This window comes from Ovis canadensis, chromosome 22, assembly GCF_042477335.2.
Source record: "Ovis canadensis isolate MfBH-ARS-UI-01 breed Bighorn chromosome 22, ARS-UI_OviCan_v2, whole genome shotgun sequence".
NCBI classification, from domain to species: domain Eukaryota; kingdom Metazoa; phylum Chordata; class Mammalia; order Artiodactyla; family Bovidae; genus Ovis; species Ovis canadensis.
This window is the reverse complement of record NC_091266.1, coordinates 31,864,493-31,886,069: the sequence shown is the minus strand read 5'-3', so window position 1 is coordinate 31,886,069 and position 21,577 is coordinate 31,864,493. Positions and strand designations below refer to the sequence as shown.

The following is a 21,577-nucleotide window of genomic DNA, read 5'->3' as shown; positions in this document are numbered from 1 at the left end:
ATTCCTTGGTTTATGCAGAAAGCCAGTAAAGCCCCTGACACAAGGCTTGCTCTGTTCATGGAGGCCTCAGGCGCCTCTCAATGGGGTGAAGGCGCAGAGTCCCTTCTTAAGAGGGTCTCAGAAGCCTGGGCAGGAAAGTGAACTCAGAGAGCCTCTGCGTTTCCAGGGGATCAACCTGAAAGAGAGAGAGAGAGAGAGAGAGAGAGAGAGAGAGAGAGAGAGAGAGAGAGAGAGAGAGAGAGAGAGGGAGACACGGGGACCAAAGCTCTGATGGAACAAAGGTGTTTTAATCAACATGGTGTGGGCATATATTCTGTAGTTATTCTCAGCAAAGATAAAGATTAAAATTCCAGACTTACAAAACATAGGCGATCCATATTAAAGAGAGAGAGAGAGTTGTAAATAATCACTTTTACCTTATGGTTCACAAGAAGGAAGCGGGTACTTATCACCATATCCCCGTGTCTTTCTTTCTCTCTCTCTCAGGCTATTTCTTTGGAGCACAGAGGCTCTCTGAGTTCACTTTCTTTCCTGGGCTTCTAAGACCTTCTCGAGAAGGTGCTCTGCACCTTCACTCCATAGGAGGGTGCCTGAGGCCTCCGTGAACAGAGCAAGCCCCATGCCAGGGGCTTTATTGGCTTTCTGCGTAAACCAAGGAATATCAGCCTCTTTCTCTCTCCTTTACTTTCTTATAGGTTGACTGTGGACCACCAGGTTCTGGTCCATTACAGGACCTCAACAAGACCCGAGACAGCCAAATAAATTTTTTAAAAGTGTATATCTTGTAATGATAATTCACAAAGAACGAAAAATGAAAGTGCAAGGAGTAGATGAAAAAAGTGATATGGCATAATTATTCATCAGGGATTCACACTTCATGAAAAAAGCTAGATTTCAAAAAACAGTGATAACTGGCAAAGATGTGGGAAACCCAGTACTGTCAGATTCTAAGAAAAATGTAAAAGTACACCTGCTTTGCAAAAAGACAGGTGCACATAAGTTCTGTATGATGTCTGGGGACCATGGGTTGAAGTGACAGCTAGAAAGACAGAACTGCCTGTCTCCCAGGCTAGTGGCATCCACTGGCCTGACCTGTTCTGGACCCCACAGAAGGGCAAGTTAAGAAGTTTAGGGAGAAGCACAGTCTCTTTAATTTTCAGTTTTCACATTTGGACATGAGACTCTCAGCTTCCCATGAATAGAGCACCTATACTGGGGGTGGTGTGAGTCTGGTTTACACTACCCACAGCACTCCCCTCCCCGCCCCCGCCAAACCTCCCATGAGTGTATGCTTTTCCAGCAGGGTTTTAAGCTGTACTTAGGGGAACCTTCTGCAGAGTTCAGAGTTCACTGTGCAACCTCAGTATCAGCCAATGATGGCTTTGTCCCTGCCTCACTCATTTCCTTCCTTATTGATTCATCCCACACCATTGTTAATGCAAGTTTGTGTGCCCAATGCACAGTGAGGCCAAACAAACAGAAAGGCTGGAATTTGGAGCAAAGAAAGATTTATTGCAACTTGAGGTGGTTCATATCCTTAAAAGACTTGAACTCCCTAAAGGGTTTTGGCAAAGCCTTTATTTAAAGGGCAGGTGTGGTGGGGCAGGGGGCAGGATGCCATCTGCAGGGTATGTGATCAGCCTTGTGCAGAGTTCTCTGACTGGCTGATGATGAGGTAGCAGAGTGGTGTCACAAGGGTTAATATTATCAGTCCTTAGGCTCCAGCGGGCCTGGGGCTGTGTATGTGTTTATGGTCATCAATCTGCTCCCCCACTTGTTGGTAAGGGGGATTTACATCTGCAAAACGACTCAGGAAATGTGCATCAAATACTAGTATCTAGGTAATTCAGAGAGAAGCTAAAGCAGAGGATACAAGGGAAGGCTCCAGAGGGTCCTGCTCAGTTATATCATAAACAGGCACATCCCAGACAGAAGGTCTGCACTTCCCTCCTTCTTCAAAGAAACCCTCCAATAGAATCCAAGAGAATCAGAATCTGTCCTTTTACTCTTTATACTTAAAATGATAAAACATTTTCAATACAAATAAGGCATCAAGACTAGCCCAACCCTATGTACTGAAACTATTACAAACTGAGAAAAGCCTCAGAGTCTGTGTTGAGAGTCCAGTCACACCTCTGCAGGAAGCTGGCTCAAGATCAAATTCCAGGCAGCTTCTCTGCTGGATGTGGGAGTGGGTACAGTAGGTAACTTGAAATCAAAGGACAGAGTAAAAGTTAATGATGTGGCAAAAACATCTAGCAGAATGTTGAAGCATTATTGACTCAGTAGGGTCTACCTCTGTGACCCCATGAACTGTAGACCGCCAGGTTCCTCTGTCCATGGGATACTCCAGGCAAGAATACTGGAGTGGGTTGCCACACCCCCCTCCAGGGGATCTTCCTGATCTAGGGTTTGAACCCAGGTCTTGTGCATTGCAGACCAATTCTTTACCACCTGAGCCACCTGGGAAGCCCAGAGGACTTTGGAGGCAGGTTGCAAGTCAAGTGCTCATTTAACCATTCAAATCAAAGTGAACAATCCATCTTACACCAACGTGGCTGAGGAAGAGAAATAAAAACCCACCTGACATGTCATCATAAAATTTTCCAGACTAAGGAAGGCTTCTTTGAAAGAGTATATCAACATGTTGAGGAAAAAAGAAATTAAATAACTGAACTGTATCAACATAAAAAAGGGGAGCGCCTGGAGGTATTACCTGTCAAGAGAGATTGTGGCTTGGAGCAAGAAGTGGGATTTTCCTTAAAACCTACAGAAAGTGACTTTAAAAACCTCAAAGAAATACTCCAAAGGATCATTTCTTTACAAAGGCAGATTCTGTTCCCTGGAACTAAAATCTCGTGTTCTTTGGTTGAGATCTTGGGAGGTTGGACAAAATCTCTTCATCTGTGGAGAGGAGATTACAGACTTTACACAAAGATCTACCCACCTGTGATTAAAGTCCAGCTTCCAGGCATGGAATCTTAGGTAGCTGGTGATTCCCTTGGAGCATGTGCTTCCTGATCCTTGTCCAAGGGTGCGGCTTCCTCTGAGAAAGGAAGGCCCCACATTCCTTCCCTAGATCTTCCCCTTAAGGGAAGGCTGTCCTCCTTTCCTCCTAACCTGAAATTTCCCTTGGGTCTGAAAGAGCTGTAAAATCAAAAAAAGAAAGCCTCTCTTTTCCACACAACCCAAATTCAAGTCCCCACTTTGTGGTGGTGGTGGTTTAGTCACTTAGTTGTGTCCGACTCTTGTGACCCCATGAACTGTAGCCTGCCAGGCTCCTTTGTCCATGGAATTCTCCAGGCAAGAGTTCCCACTTTAGTTAGAACCAATTTTTGGAAAGCTCTGTGTCCCATTGCAGGTCCTGAGAATGAAAATACCTTGTGAAGGATCTCACCTCTAAGTGTGGCCCCAAAGGACTCTCCCCTTCATTGTCTGAAGGGTTTACAGACATTCTGTGATCAGGCATTGAAAGCAGTTAAAACCAGCTGCCCAGTCTTATTCCCAAAGACTCATTGTAGGGCAGGAGCTTTGAATTGGAGAGGAAGTGGGTTATCCTTTCTTTTAAGTCCACTGATGTGGTAGAGAAGTTAATCCTTCTGATACCTGGCGGAGTGGCTTGATCAAACCAACCTTGCCACGGATAACAGTGTTTCAACCTAGAGAAGTTATCCACAAGAAAACAACTCACAGAACTCACTTCAGAGTCACTTAAATTGGCATGTCCTAGAGAGGATAGAGTGATGGGGTAACACAAGAGGTGGATTCCCTGTTAGTGAAATTTTCCACCAGCTCCCTGAGTGATTTCACTTGTGTTCACTTCATACCTTGTCAATATTATAGTTTTCTGAACAGTTTTATTACACAAAAGTTTCCTCATTAATGTTGTTCTTTGCATTATTTAGATAAGTAGCATTAAAAAACTTTTTTTAAACATTTTTGTCTGTGCAGGGATTTTTTCATTATGGTTCACAGGCCTCTCTTGTTGTGGTGTATGAGTTTATTTGCTCCATAGCATGTAGGATCTTAGTTCCCCCTTCAGGGCTCAAACCTGCATCCCCTGCATTGGCAGGTAGATTATTAACCACTGGACCACCAGAGATATCCCAATTAGCAGCAAATTTTAATTCAAGAAATCAATCTACTTTTCCCTAAAAAATATGATATTTTCTGTGAGAGATCAGCCACAAGAATCATTTGAAATGTCCAAACACTCTTCCCTTTTTAAATGTTTTTTAGTGTGAAGAGCTCCAGGGTGTCCCCAGGCTTCTCCTCAGATGCATGAGTCCTCCTCAAAGGACCTGGAGGATCCAAAAGACCATTCACCCAGCCCTCAGCCCAAGAATTCAAGGCCAGGTCCAGGGCAGTGAGGAAAACACTACTCTTCACTTGTCCTGAGCTCGCTCATTGGGAGCAGTCACTTTGAGCCCGGATCACTCCATTCCCCTCACACTGGGAGCCCCTGCACAGAGTATGCATGACTTAGAGCTGGCTTGAGGAAGGAGTCCCTGAATGCCCCACCTGTACTCAATAAATGAGATGAAGATCCCATTAGAAAGCACTGTGTGCAAAAATTCTCTACAAACAATTGTTAAGTTCAGTCACTCAGTGCTGACCGAACCTTTGTAACCCCACGAACCGTAGCATGCCAGGCCTCCCTGTCCATCACCAACTGCCAGAGTCTACCTAAACTCATATCCATTGAGTCGGTGTTGCCATCCAACCAACTCATCCTCTGTCATCCCCTTCTCCTCCCACCTTCAATCTTTCCCAGCATCAGGCTCTTTTTCAAATGACTCTGTTCTTTGGATCAAGTGGCCAAAGTATTGGAGTTTCACCTTCAGTATCAGTCTTTCTAGTGAAAATTCAGGACTGATTTCCTTTAAGGTAGAGTGGTTGGATCTCCTTGCAACCCAAGGGACTCTCAAGAGGTTTCTCCAACACCACAGTACAAAAGCATCAATTCTTTGGCACTCAGCTTTCTTCACAGTCCAACTCTCACATCCGTACATGACCACTGGAAAAACCATAGCCTTGTCTAGACAGAACTTTGTTGGCAAAGTAATGTCTCTGCTTTTTAGTATGCTGTCTAGGTTGGTCATAACTTTCCTTACAAGGAGTAAGTGTCTTTTAATTTCATGTCTGCAGTCACCATCTGCAGTGATTTTGGAGATCCCAAAATAAAGTCTAATACTTTTCCCCCATCTATTTGCCATGAAGTGATGGAACTGGTTGCACTCATCTCACATGCTAGTAAAGTAATGCTCAAAATTCTCCAAGCCAGGCTTCAGCAATACGTGAGCTGTGAACTGCCAGCTGTTCAAGCTGGTTTTAGAAAAGGCAGAGGAACCAGAGATAAGATTCCCAACATCCACTGGATCATCAAAAAAGCAAGAGAATTCCAGAAAAACATCTATTCTGCTTTATTGACTATGCCAAAGCCTTTGACTGTGTGGATCACAATAAACTGTGGAAAATTCTGAAAGAGATGGGAATATCAGACCACCTGACCTGCCTCTTGAGAAATCTGTATGCAGGTCAGGAAGCAACAGTTAGAACTGGACATGGAACAACAGACTGGTTCCAAATAGGAAAAGGAGTATGTCAAGGTTGTATATTGTCACCCTGCTTATTTAACTTCTATGCAAAGTACATCATGAGAAATGCTGGACTGGAAGAAGCACAAGCTGGAATCAAGATTGCCGGGAGAAATATCAATTACCTCAGATATGCAGATGACACCACCCTTAGTGCAGAAAGTGAAGAGGAGCTAAAAAGCCTCTTGATGAAAGTGAAAGAGGAGAGTGAAACAGTTGGCTTAAAGCTCAACATTCAGAAAACTAAGATCATGGCACCTGGTCCCATCACTTCATGGGAAATAGATGGGGAAACAGTGGAAACAGTGTCATACTTTATATTTTTGGGCTCCAAAATCACTGCAGATGGTGACTGCAGCCATGAAGTTAAAAGACGCTTACTCCTTGGAAGAAAAGTTATGACCAACCTAGATAGTATATTAAAAAACACTGGGATGACCCAGAGGGATGGTACGGGAAGCGTGGTGGGAGCGGGGTTCAGGATGGGGAACACGTGTACACCCATGGTGAATTCATGCGGATGTGGGACAGAACCAATACAATAATGTAAAGTAATTAGCCTCCAATTAAAATAAATAAATTTAAATTAAAAAAATTAAAAGCAGAGACATTACTTTGCCAACAAAGGTCCATCTAGTCAAGGCTATGGTTTTTCCAGTGGTCGTGTATGGATGTGACAGTTGGACTGTGAAGAAAGCTGAGTACTGAAGAATTGATGCTTTTGAACTGTGGTGTTGGAGAAGACTCTTGAGAGTCCCTTGGACTGCAAGGAGATCCAACCAGTCCATTCTAAAGGAGATCAGTCCTGGATGTTCATTGGAAGGACTGATGCTGAAGCTGAAACTCCAATACTTTGGCCACCTCATGCATAGAGTTGACTCATTAGAAAAGATCCTAATGCTGGGAGGGATTGGGGGCAGGAGAAGAAGAGGACGACAGAGGGTGAGATGGCTGGATGGCATCACCGAATTGATGAACATGAGCTTGGGTTAACTCTGGGAGTTGATGATGGACAGGGAGGCCTGGCGTGCTGCAGTTCATGGGGTGGCAAAGAGTCGAACACGACTGAGTGACTGAACTGAACTGAAAATTGTCATAACATATTGGCTATATTCCATGTACTGTACATTATATCTTTGAATCTTATTAACTTTAATTTTATACTTAGTAGTTTGTACTTCCTAATGCCCTTCCTTTTTCTTACCTTTCCATCTATCTCTCTCTGCACTGATAACAGTAGCCTATTTTTTGTGTTGTGAGTCTTTTTCTGTTTTGTTGTATTAGTTCATTTGTTTTATTTTTGAGGCTGCATCGAAGACTCTTGAGAGTCCCTTGGACTGCAAGGAGTTCCAACCAGTCCATCCTAAAGGAGATCTGTCCTGGGTATTCATTGGAAGGACTGATGGTGAAGCTGAATCTCCAATACTTTGGCCACCTGATGCGAAGAGCTGACACATTTGAAAAGACCCTGATGTTGGGAAAGATTGAGGCAGGAGGAGAAGGGGACGACAGAGGATGAGATGGTTGGATGACATCACCGACTCAATGGACATGGGTTTGGGTGGACTCCAGGAGTTGGTGATGGACAGGGAAGCCTGGCATGCTGCAGTTCATGGCGTCGCAAAGAGTCAGACACAACTGAGTGACTGAACTGAACTGAGTAAGTAAAAGTGTTCAGTATTTGTCTTTCTTTATCTGACTTATCTCACTACGCATAATACCCTTCAGGATTATCCACGTTCTGAAAATAGTAAAATTTCATTCTTTTTTATGGCTGAGTTAAATTCCATTGTGTATATGATGTTACCTGTTGGTTTGTCATAAATAGCCTTTACTATCTTGAAATATGGTCCCCCTATATCGTCTGTTAAGAGGTTTTTTTTTTTATTTATCATGAATAGATATTGAATTTTCTCAAATGCTTTCTCTGCATCGGGGATGATGATCATGTGATGTTAACCCTTTGTTTTGTTAATGTGGTATATCACTTTGATTGATTTGTAGGTGTTGAATCATCCTTGCATCCCTAAAATTAACCCCACTAGATCATGGTATATGATCATTTGTATGTATTGTTGAATGCAGCTAATATTTTTTTCAGGACTTCTTTGTTTATCAGGGATATTGATCTGTAGTTTTCTCTTTTAGTAGTGTCTTGGTTTGGTATCAAAGTAGTGATGGTCTCACAGAATGAGTTTGGAGGTGTTCCCTCCTCTTCAGTTTTTTGGAATAGTTTGAGAAGGATAGGTATTAACTATTTTTTCTGGCTGTGATGTGTAGCTTGTGGGTTCTTAGTTCCTTGACCAGGAATTGAATCTGATCACCAGCTGTGAAAGCACAAAGTCCTAATCACTGAATCACCAAGGAATTCTCAACTATTTTTTAAATGTTTGGTAAAATTCCCCTGTGAAGCCATCCAGTCCTGAAGGGTTGTTTGGAGGCAGATTTTTAAATTACTGCTTATTCATTTTCAGTACTAGTAATGTTCCACTCTTAATTTCCGTACAGAGTCTGGCTAAAATTTTTATCAATTTTCTTTTCCTTATCAAAAAAAAAAAAAAAACCAATTCTTGGTTTTGTTGGTCTTTTCTATCATTCTTTTAGTCTCTGTTTTGCTTATTTCCACTGTGATTTTTATTAATTCCTTCTTTATGCTGACTACGGGCTTTGTTTGATTTTTATAATTCCTTTATATGCCACCAGTGTTCAATATTCCATGATTCACACTAATCAGTGACTTTCAAAATAGGTATTAATACAGTTAATAATTACAGTGCCAGCTTATTAAAATGGAGTCAGAAAAGTTTGGTTCTGTAACCGTTAGAATTTAAGTGAACCCATGTCTCGGGGAACATTTTAACCAGGACAAACCAAAATACTACTTTTCTGTCTAACTCACATGGTTCTAACTCTAATAGAACCAGACCAGCTTCTTTTGAATAAAAAAGCTATCACTCTCTTGAAGTAACCAATTTATTCCCTGAGTAAGAGGTGTCCTGCTTGGTACCTCCTTCCTTCTATGTGCACTTCCTCTCCCAGATGTGGGAAGTTTTCTATCATTGTTAATTTCAATTAACTTTCCGATCCTTTTTCTTTCTCTCTTCTCTGTCTATGACTCCTATACTGCATGTATTGATCTACTTGATAGTGTTCTGTAAGTCCCTTAAACTTCTTTTCTTTTTCTTCCTCTTTCCTTTTTCCTCTCAGTTGAATAATTTCCAATGACTTATCTTCAAGTTTGCTGATGTTTTGTTCTGCATGATCTAGTCTATTGTTACATTCTCTAATGATTTTTTTTTTAATACAAAGAGTGATCTTCAGCTCTATGACTTCTGTTTCATACCTTTGAATTTTCTGCCCTGTTGTTGAAATTCCTACTTCATTTGTTTACTGTTCTCCAGGCCACAGTGAACAACTTCATGACTTATTTTGAATGATGTTTTAGGTCAATCATACATCTCCTGTTTCTACACTTTCCTTGACTCTCTTCATTGCGGTTTGCACATTAGACAATAGCTCGTTTCAGTCTTCACTGACTAGTCACATGGAGGAGAAGAACTTCACCAATCAGCTCAGCCAGAGATTCTGGAGGTCTCTCAAACCTGTGTGCTGGCCCAGTCTGCTTCTTATGTTCTAGAAACTCCCAGGTATCTACAGCTCGTTGAGTCCTTTCAATGCTCCAAGACAGGTAACACAGAGGCCAGTTCCTCATGAAACTCCCCCACGACGGTGAGAGGTTGGAATGCCAGATGTGCATGCCAACTCCTTTGTTCCTCAAGGAAAAGCTGAGAGTTTGGAGGGAGATACCTGCCCAATTATATGGCATATTGTTGGGCTTGGTAGTTGTGATGAGAGAGGATCTGCTTCTCTTTCTGGCTTTCATGTGACTAGGTTTATATTCACTAAGGGTACAGAAGTCTTTCAACTGGTTTCAACTAGTTGATGTTACTCTTTCCTGTGTGAATTTTGACAGATTGTGTGTGAAATTAACCGATATCATTGAACTTCTCAAACTGGTGGGCATACTGCTTCATAATAATCCCTTATTATCCTTTTAGTGCTCTGGGACTTAAAGTTATGGTCCCTCTTTTAGCAATGATATTAATAATGTGTGTCTTCTCTCAGAGTGGGGAATAGGTTACTTATGGGTTTATCAATTCTGTTCAACTTTTCAAAGAATTAGGTTTGGTCTCATTGATTTTTATCTTGATTCCGTGTTTGCAATTTCACTGATTTATGCTCTAATTTTCATTTGTATTTTTCTGCGGCTTACTTTGGATTTAATTCCTTACTATCACTGATCTCAGTATTTTCCTACTGAGGCACTCCTGGACACAATTTCTTTCCATTTTAAATCCAAACGTCAAGTAACTCTAGGTGACATGTAGCCAAGAGAACTTTCCTGCTTAATCTCCCTAGTCCTCTGTGCTGATCACTATGAGGCCAACATGACTTTGAATTACTTTCCTTCCTTTCTTACTTGTATTAGGCACACCATAAGGAAACTGAGAACTGGCTCATCAAATTATGCTTTTTATTAGGAACATACACTGGAATAATGACTCTCCATTGCCATACACTAATCATCTTGTTCTATTTTGTATTGACTACATAGTGCTACTCGATAATATATAAAGTATTAGCATATGTGATGGCCAATACAAATGTTACAGGACATGGAGAATAGCGGATACATTTCTGCAGTGAAACTGCACCATAACAAGAAGAGAGGTTGAGAAGACATTCCTAGGCAGAAGAATGAAGAGGAAAGGAGGTGACCAATGCCCCAGATGAGAAGGAGTTGAAGACAACATTATAGGAGACACCTCCTTACAGAGGAATGAGGCAGAGCTTGTAAGGAGGTGGCACAGAAGCGAACCCATTGGCAATTGGGGTGGTGTCGATGTCCTTTGGGTCAACCACAGATTTCAAAGTAAATTTTTGTAAAATCGCTGTCAGGAATAAAAACACCTCCATGCGGGCCAGGCCCTCTCCTGCACAAATCCGTTTTCCTGAAAATAACAAACACAGAGAGTACATACTCCTTGAACACTGTGTTTCTGGCTGTTAGAAAGAGTTGGCATGCGCATCTGGCATTCCAATCTCTCACAGCTGTGGGGAAATTTCATGAGGAACTGGCCAATGTGTTACTTATCAGTGGTTAGAAAGTAACCATTGACGAATGGTTGAATGGATAAATGTAAGCCACAACAGTTAGATAGATAGATGGATGGATACACATGCTGTCCACATAAGTTCATATCTTAATGGCTACCCTTATTTACACAAATTTTTTATGAGCTTTGGCACTATGCCAAGTACTTCATTAACTATTCTCATGCAATTTGATATTTCATGTTTTCATCAATCTTTTTCTTCCCCTGGAAACACACAGTATAGTTGTATTAATTGTTCTTAGTCTGATGTCCCCATCATCTTTATTTCTACTCCTCACAGCCCCTGTTATCTTCTCTAACTACATCTTCATCAATCTTCAATACCTCTTGAAGTTTCAAGTTTTACAACACATGTTTCCTTCTGGTTAAGGTGAACTTCTCTTATATTTTCAGCCCCTAGCTCAAATTTTATTTGTGAATTTGAAAGAATTGGGTCATCTTTCCAAAGCTTTGGTGACTTAGTCCAATAAAGAGCATATATTATGAGGAGGGAAATTGTGTGGGCATTGCAATTGCTACACCTGAGTGTAGGAAAAGAGCAGTTCAACCAGTCCCTGAATGGGAATTTTATAAGAAGTTCCAACTGATCCCCCCCCCACCCCCCCCCACCCCCCCGCCGCTCCACCCACACCCCTCAGAAAACATCCCTGGTGGCTAAGAGGTTAAAGCATCTGCTTGAAATGCGGGAGACCTGGGTTCGATCCCTGGGTCGGGAAGATCCCCTGGAGAAGGAAATGGCAACCCACTCCAGGATTCTTGCCTGGAGAATCCCTTGGACGGAGGAGCCTGGTGGGCTACAGTCCACGGGGTCGCAAAGAGTCAGACACGACTGAGCGACTTCACTTTCACTTTGAAGTAACGAAGGAAAAAATTTTGTTACCTGCTGAGAAAGGCATGAAGCAGTCACTCTTTTTAAAGTTACCACTCTCGTCCAGGAAGTGGCCAGGGTCAAATATTTCTGGGTTAGGAAATACTTTGTCATCATACAGCACAGAACTCAGTGATACTAATACACCTGTGCCCTGGGAAGAAAAGATGAAGATAAACTGAATGATAAAGAAGTCATGGAACTGGAAGAAATGTTATAAATTATTCATTCCAATCTTATGACCTACAGGTGAGAAATCCTAGGTCCAAAGAAAGACAATGGCATTTTGAGCCAGACAAAGAATAAACAAGGAATACGCTTGAGGCAAGTGACAGTGATATTTGAAGTAGTGAGTCCATGGGTCCTAGGGTGTTAGACCTTATGAATCCATTCTTCTTATCATACTGGTGTCTGTCCCCATCAGCCGCTTTATTTTACTACTTTAGTTTTCACTCATCTAATACATGGATTCAGAGAAGGCAATGGCACCCTACTCCAGTACTCTTGCCTGGAAAATTCCATGGACGGAGGAGCCTGGTAGGCTGCAATCCATGGAGTCGCGAAGAGTCGGACACGACTGAGTGACTTCCCTTTCACTTTTAACTTTCATGCACTGGAGAAGGAAATGGCAGCCCATTCCAGTGTTCTTGCCTGGAGAATCCCAGGGATGGGGAATTCTGGTGGGCTTCCGTGTATGGGGTGGCACAGAGTCGGACACAACTGAAGCGTCTTAGCAGCAGCAGCAGCAATACGTGGATTATGGTTTAAAATGGGGAAACTCTGTTAGAGTTTGGGATGTCTGGATTATAAATTCATAAGGCTTTTATAAACAGATTTCTCATCTAATTAATAATAACTTCTGTAATAATAACAATAAGTATAATAAAAACTGCTGGTATTTATCATTGCCATGCAGATTGTTTGTCTTAAAGTATATGACAGGGTTCATTAGAGATGGATGCTAGGTTAAAAACATATAGAAAGGTGAGTGGGTGGTCCTAAGATGGAGGAGGAATAGGACGGGGAGACCACTTTCTCCCCCACAAATTCATCGAAAGAACATTTGAGCCCCAAGCAAATTCCATAGAACAACTTCTTAATGCTGGCAGAGGAGATCAGGCACCCAGAAAAGCAGCCCATTGTCTTCAAAAGGAGGTAGGACAAAATATAAAAGATGAAAAGAGACAAAAGAGGTAGGGACTGAGATCCGTCTGGCGAAGGGAGTCTTAAAAAAAAAAAGAGAAGTTTCCAAACACCATGAAACACTCTCTCCGGTGGGTCTGTGGCAAGCCTTGGAATCTCAGAGGGCAAAATAATTGTGAGGAAACATAAATAAATAATTAAACCCCACAGATTACGTCCCTAACAGCAACTCCTAGTGGTGCAACAGCCCAGAGGCTCGCATCCCCCACTAGCAAGCGGGGAGGGACAGGGAGGAGCAGGCTGTATTGCTTAAGATAAGGCATGAATGCCCTGAGGGCAATGTGAGGGAATTAGCTTGACATCGCAACCCAGACTGTGGAATAGCTATCCTGTGATCCCCCGAAAAGCCCTAACCACCGCCAGGCATGCTCACAGAACAAAGGACTGAGCAGAGCTAGCTGGCTGTGGACCCAGCCCATCCCCCACCAGAGACAGACAGGTGAGGGTAGCCAGAGCAGGAAGGGGGCAATCATAGCCCCAGGGAGGCATCCTATACCAAACTGCAATCAGACTTCCTAGATAACCAAGACTTCTTGGGATTCTGGATGGTCGACATCCGCGGGGAGGGTCGCAGCCAGAGATCAGCTTCCCAGAAGAGACACACAGCACACCTGAGAAAGTGTGCCCGTTGTACACCCAGAAAAACGAGCGGCTGGGACGGGGGAGGGGATAAGCCGCAGCCTTCAACTGAGGGCGGCTACGTGTGCCAAGGACCTGGTCACCTGAGCTGCTCGGACCTAGGACGGGTGTAAAATGCAGGCCCAACCAAGTCTGCACCTTTGTGGAGTACCCAAGAACCTGAACCTGAGCAGCTTAGACCTGGGAAGTACATGCAAACCAGGGCCCGCATCAGACAGTTCCCAGCAGAGCAAACTAGAGTCTGAGCAGTGTAGACTGGGAAAGCACACATGCTGTTAGCAGGGGGAAACCTAGTGTGGCTGAATCACTATGAACACACACCAGTGATATTTGTTTGCAGTGTTCCTGCCTCCCCAAAGCACGACTGAACAAGCTAGCCTAAAAAAAGTGACCACCGTGCCCCTTGTGTCAGAGCAGAAATTAGACACTGAAGAGATCAGCAAACAGTAGAAGTTAAACAGAGGGAACCGCTTTGGTTCAGGTGCAATAGATTAAAACTCTGTAGTTAGCACCAACTACATAGGAAGGGGCCTATAGACTGTGAGAAGTACCAGCCGGACCAAGGAACCATCTGAAAATGAACTAACCCCACACTGTCCCCAACAGCTCCAGAGAAAGTCTTAGATATATTTTTACTATTATTTTTTAAATTAAAAAAATTATTTTATTTTATTGTTGTTTTTAAGTCCCCATTACTCCTTTAATTTTCATTTTTATAACCTACTATTACCTTGCCAAAAAAAAAAAAAAAGATCCTATTTTTAAAGCAAACTTCATATATATATACTTTATAATTTCTGTGACTTTGTGTTTTTTGTTTGTTTGTTTTTTGGGTTTTTTGCTTTGTTTTTGTTTTTCTTTTTCAATATTGTCTTTTTGAGAATCTAGCCTCTATTCAAGATTTTTACTTTTTGCTGATTGGTATTTGTTATCAACTTTGTACCTTTAAGAACCCAATTTACAGGACCCATTTTTACTTGGAAGCAAGATCACTGGCCTGATTGCTCTCTTCCCCTTTTGACTCTCCTTTTTCTCCAAAAGGTCCCATCTATCTCCCCCCTTCCCCGTTTCTTCTCCACCCGAATCGGTGAATCTCCTTCTGTTCTGAGCTGTGGAGAACACTTAGGGAACTGATTACTAGCTGGATCTGCCTCTCTCCTTTTGATTCCCCCTTTTATTCTCCTGGTCACCTCTGTCTACTTCCTCCCTCTTCTCTTCTATGTGCAACTCCATGAACATCTCTGAGGGATCCAGACTGTGGAGAGCACATAGGGAAGTGATTACTGGCTAGCTTTCTCTCTCCCCTTTTGATTCCCCCTCTTCTCCTCCTAGTTATGTCCATCTCCCTCCTCCCTCTTCTCTTCTCCATGTAACTCTGTGTACCTCACTGGGTGTCGCTCACTGTGGAGAAACTTTTCATCATTAACCTCGTTGTTTTATCATTGATGCTGTATAGATGGTGAAGTCTTGAGGTTACTGTAAGGATAAGACTGAAAACCAGAGGCAGGAGGCTTAAGGCCGAATCCTGAGAACATCAGAGAATTTCTGATTCCAGGGAACATTAATCTATAGGAGCTCATGAAACACTTCCATACCTACACTGAAACCAAGCACCACCCAAGGGCCAACAAGCTTCAGAGCAAGACATACCACTCAAATTCTCCAGCAACATAACTCTGAGCCTCAATATACAGGCTGACCAAAGTCACACCAAACCCATTGACATCTCAAAACTTATTACTGGACACTTCATTGCACTCCAGAAAGAAGAAATCTAGCTCCACCCACCAGAACACCAACAAAAGCTTCCCTAACCAGAAAACCTTGACAAGCCACCCATCCAACCCCACACACAGTGAGGAACCTCCACAATAAAGAGAAGCCACCAAATGCCAGAATACAGATAACGCTACCCCAAACAGAGCAATCTAAACAAAATGAAAAGGGAGAAAAATACCCAGAAGGTAAAGGAATAGGATAAAAACCCACCAAACCAAAAAAAAGAGGAAGAGATAGGGAATCTACCTGATAAAGAATTCCAAATAATGATAGTGAAATGATCCAAAATCTTGAAAACAAATTGGAGTTACAGATAAACAGCCTGGAGGCAAGGATCAAGAAGATGCAAGAAAGGTTTAACAAGGACCTACCTAGAAGAAATAAAAGTCAATATATACTGAATAATGCAATAAATGAGATAAAAAACACTCTGGAGTGAACTAAAAGTAGAATAAGTGAGACAGGAGATAAGATAAGTGAGGTAGTAGACAGAATGGTAGAAATAAATGAAACAGTGAGGAAAAAGGAAAAATGAATTAAAAGAAATGAGGACAACCTTAGAGACCTCTGGGACAATGTTCAACATGCCAACATTCAAATCATAGGAGTCTCAGAAGAAGACAAAAAGAAAGACCATGAGAAAATACTTGAGAAGATAATAGTTGAAACCTTCCATAAAATAGGGGAAGGAAATAATCACCCAAGTCCAAGAAACCCAGAGATTCCCAAACAGGATAAACCCAAGAAAAAACAATCCAAGACACATATTAATCAAGTTAAAAAAGATCAAACACAAAAAACAAATATTAAAAGCAGCAAGGGAAAAACAACAAATAACACACAAGGGGATTCCCATAAGGATAACATCTGATCTTTCAATAGAAACGCTTCAGGCCAGAAGGGAATGCCAGGACATACTTAAAGTGAAGAAAGAAAATAACCTACAGCCCAAATTTCTGTACCCAGCAAGGATCTCATTCAAATATGAAGGAGAAATCAAAAGCTTTACAGACAAGCAAAAGCTGAGAGAATTCAGCACCACTAAATCGGCTCTCCAACAAATGATAAAGGATCTCCTCTAGACAGTAAACACAGAAAGGGTATATAAACTCGAAACCAAAAAAATAAAGTAAATGGCAACAGGATCATACTTATCAATAATTATCTTAAATGTAAATGGCCTGAATGCCCCAACCAAAAGACAAAGAATGGCTGAATGGATACAAAAACGAGACCCATATATATGTTGTCTACAAGAGACCCACCTTGAAACAAGGCACACATACAGACTGAAAGTGAAGGGTGGGAAAAAGATATTCCACACAAATAGAAACCCAAAGAAAGCAGGAGTAGCAATACACATATCAGATAAAATAAACTTTAAAACAAAGGCTGTGAAAAGAGACAAAATGGACACTACATAATGATCAAAGGATCAATCCAAGAAGAAGATATAACTATCATAAATATATATGCACCCAACATAGGAGCAACACAATATGTAAGACAAATGCTAGCAAGTATGAAAAAGGAAATTAACAGTAACACAACAATAGTGGGAGGCTTTAATACCCCACTCATGCCTATGGATAGATCAACTAAACAGAAAATTGACAAGGAAACACAAACTTTAAATAACACAATAGACCAGTTAGACCTAATTGATATCTATAGGACATTTCACCACAAAACAATGAATTTCACCTTTTTCTCAAGCACACATGAAACCTTCTCCAGGATAAATCAAATCCTGGGCTTGGTAAATTCAAATAAATTGAAATCATTCCAAGGATCTTTTCTGACCACAATGCAGTAAGATTAGATCTCAATTATAGGAGAAAAACTACTTAAAATTCCAACATATGGAGGCTGAACAACACGCTGCTGAATAACCAACAAATCAGAGAAGAAATATAAAAAGATATCAAAATTTGCATAGAAATGAATGAAAATGAAAACACAACAACCCCAAACCTATGGGACACTGTAAAAGCAGTGCTAAGGGGAAGGTTCATAGCAATACAGGCTTACCTCCAGAAATAAGAAAAAAGTCAAATAAATAACCTAACTCTACACCTAAAGCAACTTGAAAATGAAGAAATTATGAATCCCAGGGTTAGTAGAAGGAAAGAAATCTTAAAAATTAAGGGGGAAACAAAAGCAAAAGAAACAAAAGAGACTATAGCTAAAATCAACAAAACCCAAAGCTGGTTCTTTGAAAGGATAAATAAAATTGACAAACCATTAACCAGACTCATCAAGAAAGAGAGAAAAATAATCATCAAATGGAGAAAAATCAAGTCAACAAAATTAGAAATGAAAATGGAAAGATCAAAACAGACAACACAGAAATACAAAGGATCATGAGAGAGTATTATCAGCAACTATATGTAAATAAAGTGGACAACTTGGAAAATATAGACAAATTCTTAAAGAAGTACAACTTTCCAAAATTAAACCAGGAAGAAATAGAAAATCGTAACAGACTCATCACCAGCACAGATATGGAAACTGTAATCAGAAATCTTCCAGCAAACAAAAGCCCAGGACCAGACGGCTTCACAGCTGAATGCTACCAAAAATTTAGAAAAGAACTAACACCTATCCTACTCAAACTCTTCCAGAAAATTGCAGAGGAAGGTAAACTTCCAAACTCATTCTATGAGGGCACCATCACCCTAATTACCAAAACCTGACAAAGATGCCACAAAAAAAGAAAACTACAGGCCAATATCACTGATGAACATAGATGAAAAAACCCTTAACAAAATTCTAGCAAACAGAATCCAACAACATATTAAAAAGAGCATACATCATGACTAAGTGGGCATTATCCCAGGGATGCAAAGATTCTTCAATATCCGCAAATCAATCAACGTAATACACCACATTAACAAATTGAAAAATAAAAACCGTATGATTATCTCAATAGATGCAGAGAAAACCTTTGACAAAATTCAATATCCATTTATGAGAAAAAAATCTCCAGAAAGCAGGTATAGAAGGAACATATTTCAACATAATAAAAGCTATATATGACAAACCCACAGTAAACATTATCCTCAATGGTGAAAAATTGAAACTATTTCCCCTTAAGTCAGGAACAAGACAAGGGTGCCCACTTTCACCACTACTATTCAACATAGTTTTGGAAGTTTTGACCACAGCAATCAGAGCAGTAAAGCAAATAAAAGGAATCCAGTATGGAAAAGGAGAAGTAAAACTCTGACTGTATGCAGATTACATGATCCTCTACATAGAAAACCCTACAGACTCCCCCAGAAAATTACTAGAGCTAATCTATGAATATTTAAAGTTGCCGGATATAAAATTAACACACAGAAATCCCTTGCATTCCTATACACTAACAACGATAAAACAGAAAGAGAAATTAAGAAAACAATTCCATTCACCATTGCAACAAAAAGAATAAAATACTTAGGAATGTATCTACCTAAAGAAACTAAAGGCCTATATATGGAAAACTATAAAACACTGGTGAGGGAAATCAAATAGGACATCAAAGATTTCTCCAATCAAAGATGGAGAAATATACCGTGTTCAACAATCGGAAAAATCAATAGAGTGAAAATGAGTATGGTACCCAAAGCAATCTATAGATTCAATGCAATCCCTACAAACTACCAATGGTATTTTTCAGAGAACTAGTACAAATAATGTCACACTTTGTATGGAAATACAAAAAGACTTCGAATAGCCAGAGCAATCTTGAGAAAGAAGAATGGACCTGAAGGAATCAACCTGCCTGACTTCAGGCTTTACTACAAAGCCACAGTCATCAAGACAGTATAGTAATGGCACAAAGACAGAAATATAGATCAATGGAACAAAATAGAAAGCCCAGAGATAAATCCACACACATATGGACACCTTATCTTTGACAAAGGAGGCAAGAATATACAATGGAGAAAAGGCAATCTCTTTAACAAGTGATACTGGGAAAACTGGTTATCACTTGTAAAAGAATGAAACTAGAACACTTTCTAACACCATACACAAAAATAAACTCAAAATAAAAGAGCTAAACATAAGACTAGAATCTATAAAACTCCTAGAGGAGAACATAGGCAAAACACTCTCGAACATAAACCACAGCAGGATCCTCTATGACCCACCTCCTAGAATATTGGAAATAAAAGCAAAAATAAACAAGTGGGACCTAATTAAAATTAAAAGCTTGTGCACAACAAAGGAAACTATAAGCAAGGTGAAAAGACAGCCTTCAGAATGGGAGAAAATAAAGCAAATGAAGCAACTGACAAAGAATTAATCTCAAAAATATACAAGCAACATCTGCAGCTCAATTCCAGCACAATGAAAGACCCAATCAAAAAGTGGGCCAAATAATTAAACACACATTTCTCCAAGGAAGACATACAGATGGCTAACAAACACATGAAAAGGTGCTGAACATTACTCATTATCAGAGCAAATCAAAACCACAATGATGTATGATTTCAGGCCAGTCAAAATGGCTGCGATCCAAAAGTCTACAAACAATAAATGACGGAGAGGATGTGGAGAAAAGGGAACCCTCTTACACTGTTGGTGGGAATGCAAACTAGTTCAGCCACTATGGAGAACAGTATGGAGATTCCATAAAAAACTGGAAATAGAACTGCCATATGACCCAGTAATCCCACTGCTGGGTGTACACACTGAAGAAACCAGAGTCAAAAGAGACACGTGTACCCCAATATTCATCACAGCACTGTTTATAATAGCAGGACATGGAAGCAACCCAGATGTCCATCAGCAGATGAATGGATTAGAAAGCTGTGGAATGGAATAGAATATTACTCAGCCATTAAAAAGAATACACTTGAATCAGTTCTAATGAGGTGGATGAAACTGGAGCCTATTATACAGAGTGAAGTAAGCCAGAAAGAAAAACAAAAACACAGTATACTAATGCTTATATGTGGAATTTAGAAAGAAGGTAATGATAACCCTGTATGTGAGATAGCCAAAGAGACACAGATGTATTGAACAGTCTTTTGAACTCTGTGGGAGAGGATGAGGGAGGGATGATATGGGAGAATGGCATTGAAACATGTAAAATATCATAAGTGAAATGAATCGCCAGTCCAGGTTTGATGCATAATACAGGGTGCTCAGGGCTGGTGCAGTGGGATGACCCAGAGGGATAGTATAGAGAGGGAGGTGGGAGGGGGGTTCAGGATGGGAAACACATGTACACTCATGGCAGATTCACGTCAATGTATGGCAAAACCAATTCAATATTGTAAAGTAAAATAAATAAATTAATTAATGAAAAAATAAAATTAAAAAAATATACAGAATCATGAAAAAGGTAGAAAAATCATTTTATAACAATGCACCTTAGGGTCACTGACTTAAGCAACATTTACCTATTAATGCTAAAACTGTAGGGTGAATAATAAGCATTAAATTCACCAAGTTCTAGTACTTTGCCATAGATTTTTATTAATTAAGTGTAAAAAAATGTCAGAACATAGGCTATGGAAAAACCTGACAGATACTATTTTATTATGTGAACAACAGTGCATAACCAATAACGAGGTAAGTGACATGATGTGGCCTCTCTCTTCCCAATGAAATTCAGTGGGAAACACTAAGTACCTATGTAGTTCTCTTGCCCAGTCATAACTGGAATCTAATTTCTAGAGAACCAGCTTGAAGAATATTTTACATGAGTATTGGCCTGGACACTTCACATAGTGAAATGTAGCGAAAGAAAACAAAAGGGCAAAGAGAACTCATATTGGAAGACTAAAAAGTGAAGATAGCCAGATTTCATGCTTGTTCTTTGGCTGGATATTGTATTTAAAAAGGGGAAAAAAAGACCATAAAGGATATTCCAGTAAAAGTGGGAAACATTGAAATACAGGCTGGGGGGACCTCCCTGATGGTCCAATGGCTAAGACTCATGCTTCCACTGCCTTAACATCTAAAGTTATTAATAATTTTAGTCTGTGTCAATGCCCACATTTTACTTAAAAGGGAGGTGTTATATCATTCCAAATATCCACTAGGAGAAGGATGAACTTTTTGTGGAAGAATATAAACATCATCTGAAACTCAGCATTTTCTCATTTATAACAATTGATACTCAACAAAAAGTTATTAGGCACTTCAAAAGCACAGCTAGGTGACCACAAGTAGAAGAAGGGAAGACTTATAAAATATTCCTACCATAGGGAACATTTCTCATCTCACTTTATAAGGACAACATTATCTTAATATCAGAAATCTGACAAGAAAATTTTGAGGAAGAAATAGAGTAGACCAAAATTCTTTACTTTAAACAG

At 40.4% G+C, this 21,577-nt stretch overlaps 1 protein-coding gene across 1 annotated transcript in view; it reads right to left on the bottom strand.

The window, feature by feature from the left end:
- Nucleotides 1-10,110: 10,110 nt before the first annotated feature.
- Nucleotides 10,111-21,577, bottom strand: part of LOC138427959 (cytochrome P450 2C19-like) — a 54,802-nt gene continuing 43,335 nt past the window's right edge. The window contains exons 8-9 of the mRNA XM_069568086.1: nt 11,655-11,796; nt 10,111-10,609 (exon numbers count right to left, since the gene is read on the bottom strand). Of these exons, the coding sequence (XP_069424187.1) occupies nt 10,428-10,609; nt 11,655-11,796 (324 nt within the window). The 3' untranslated portion in view covers nt 10,111-10,427. The remainder of the gene's footprint in view (nt 10,610-11,654; nt 11,797-21,577) is intronic.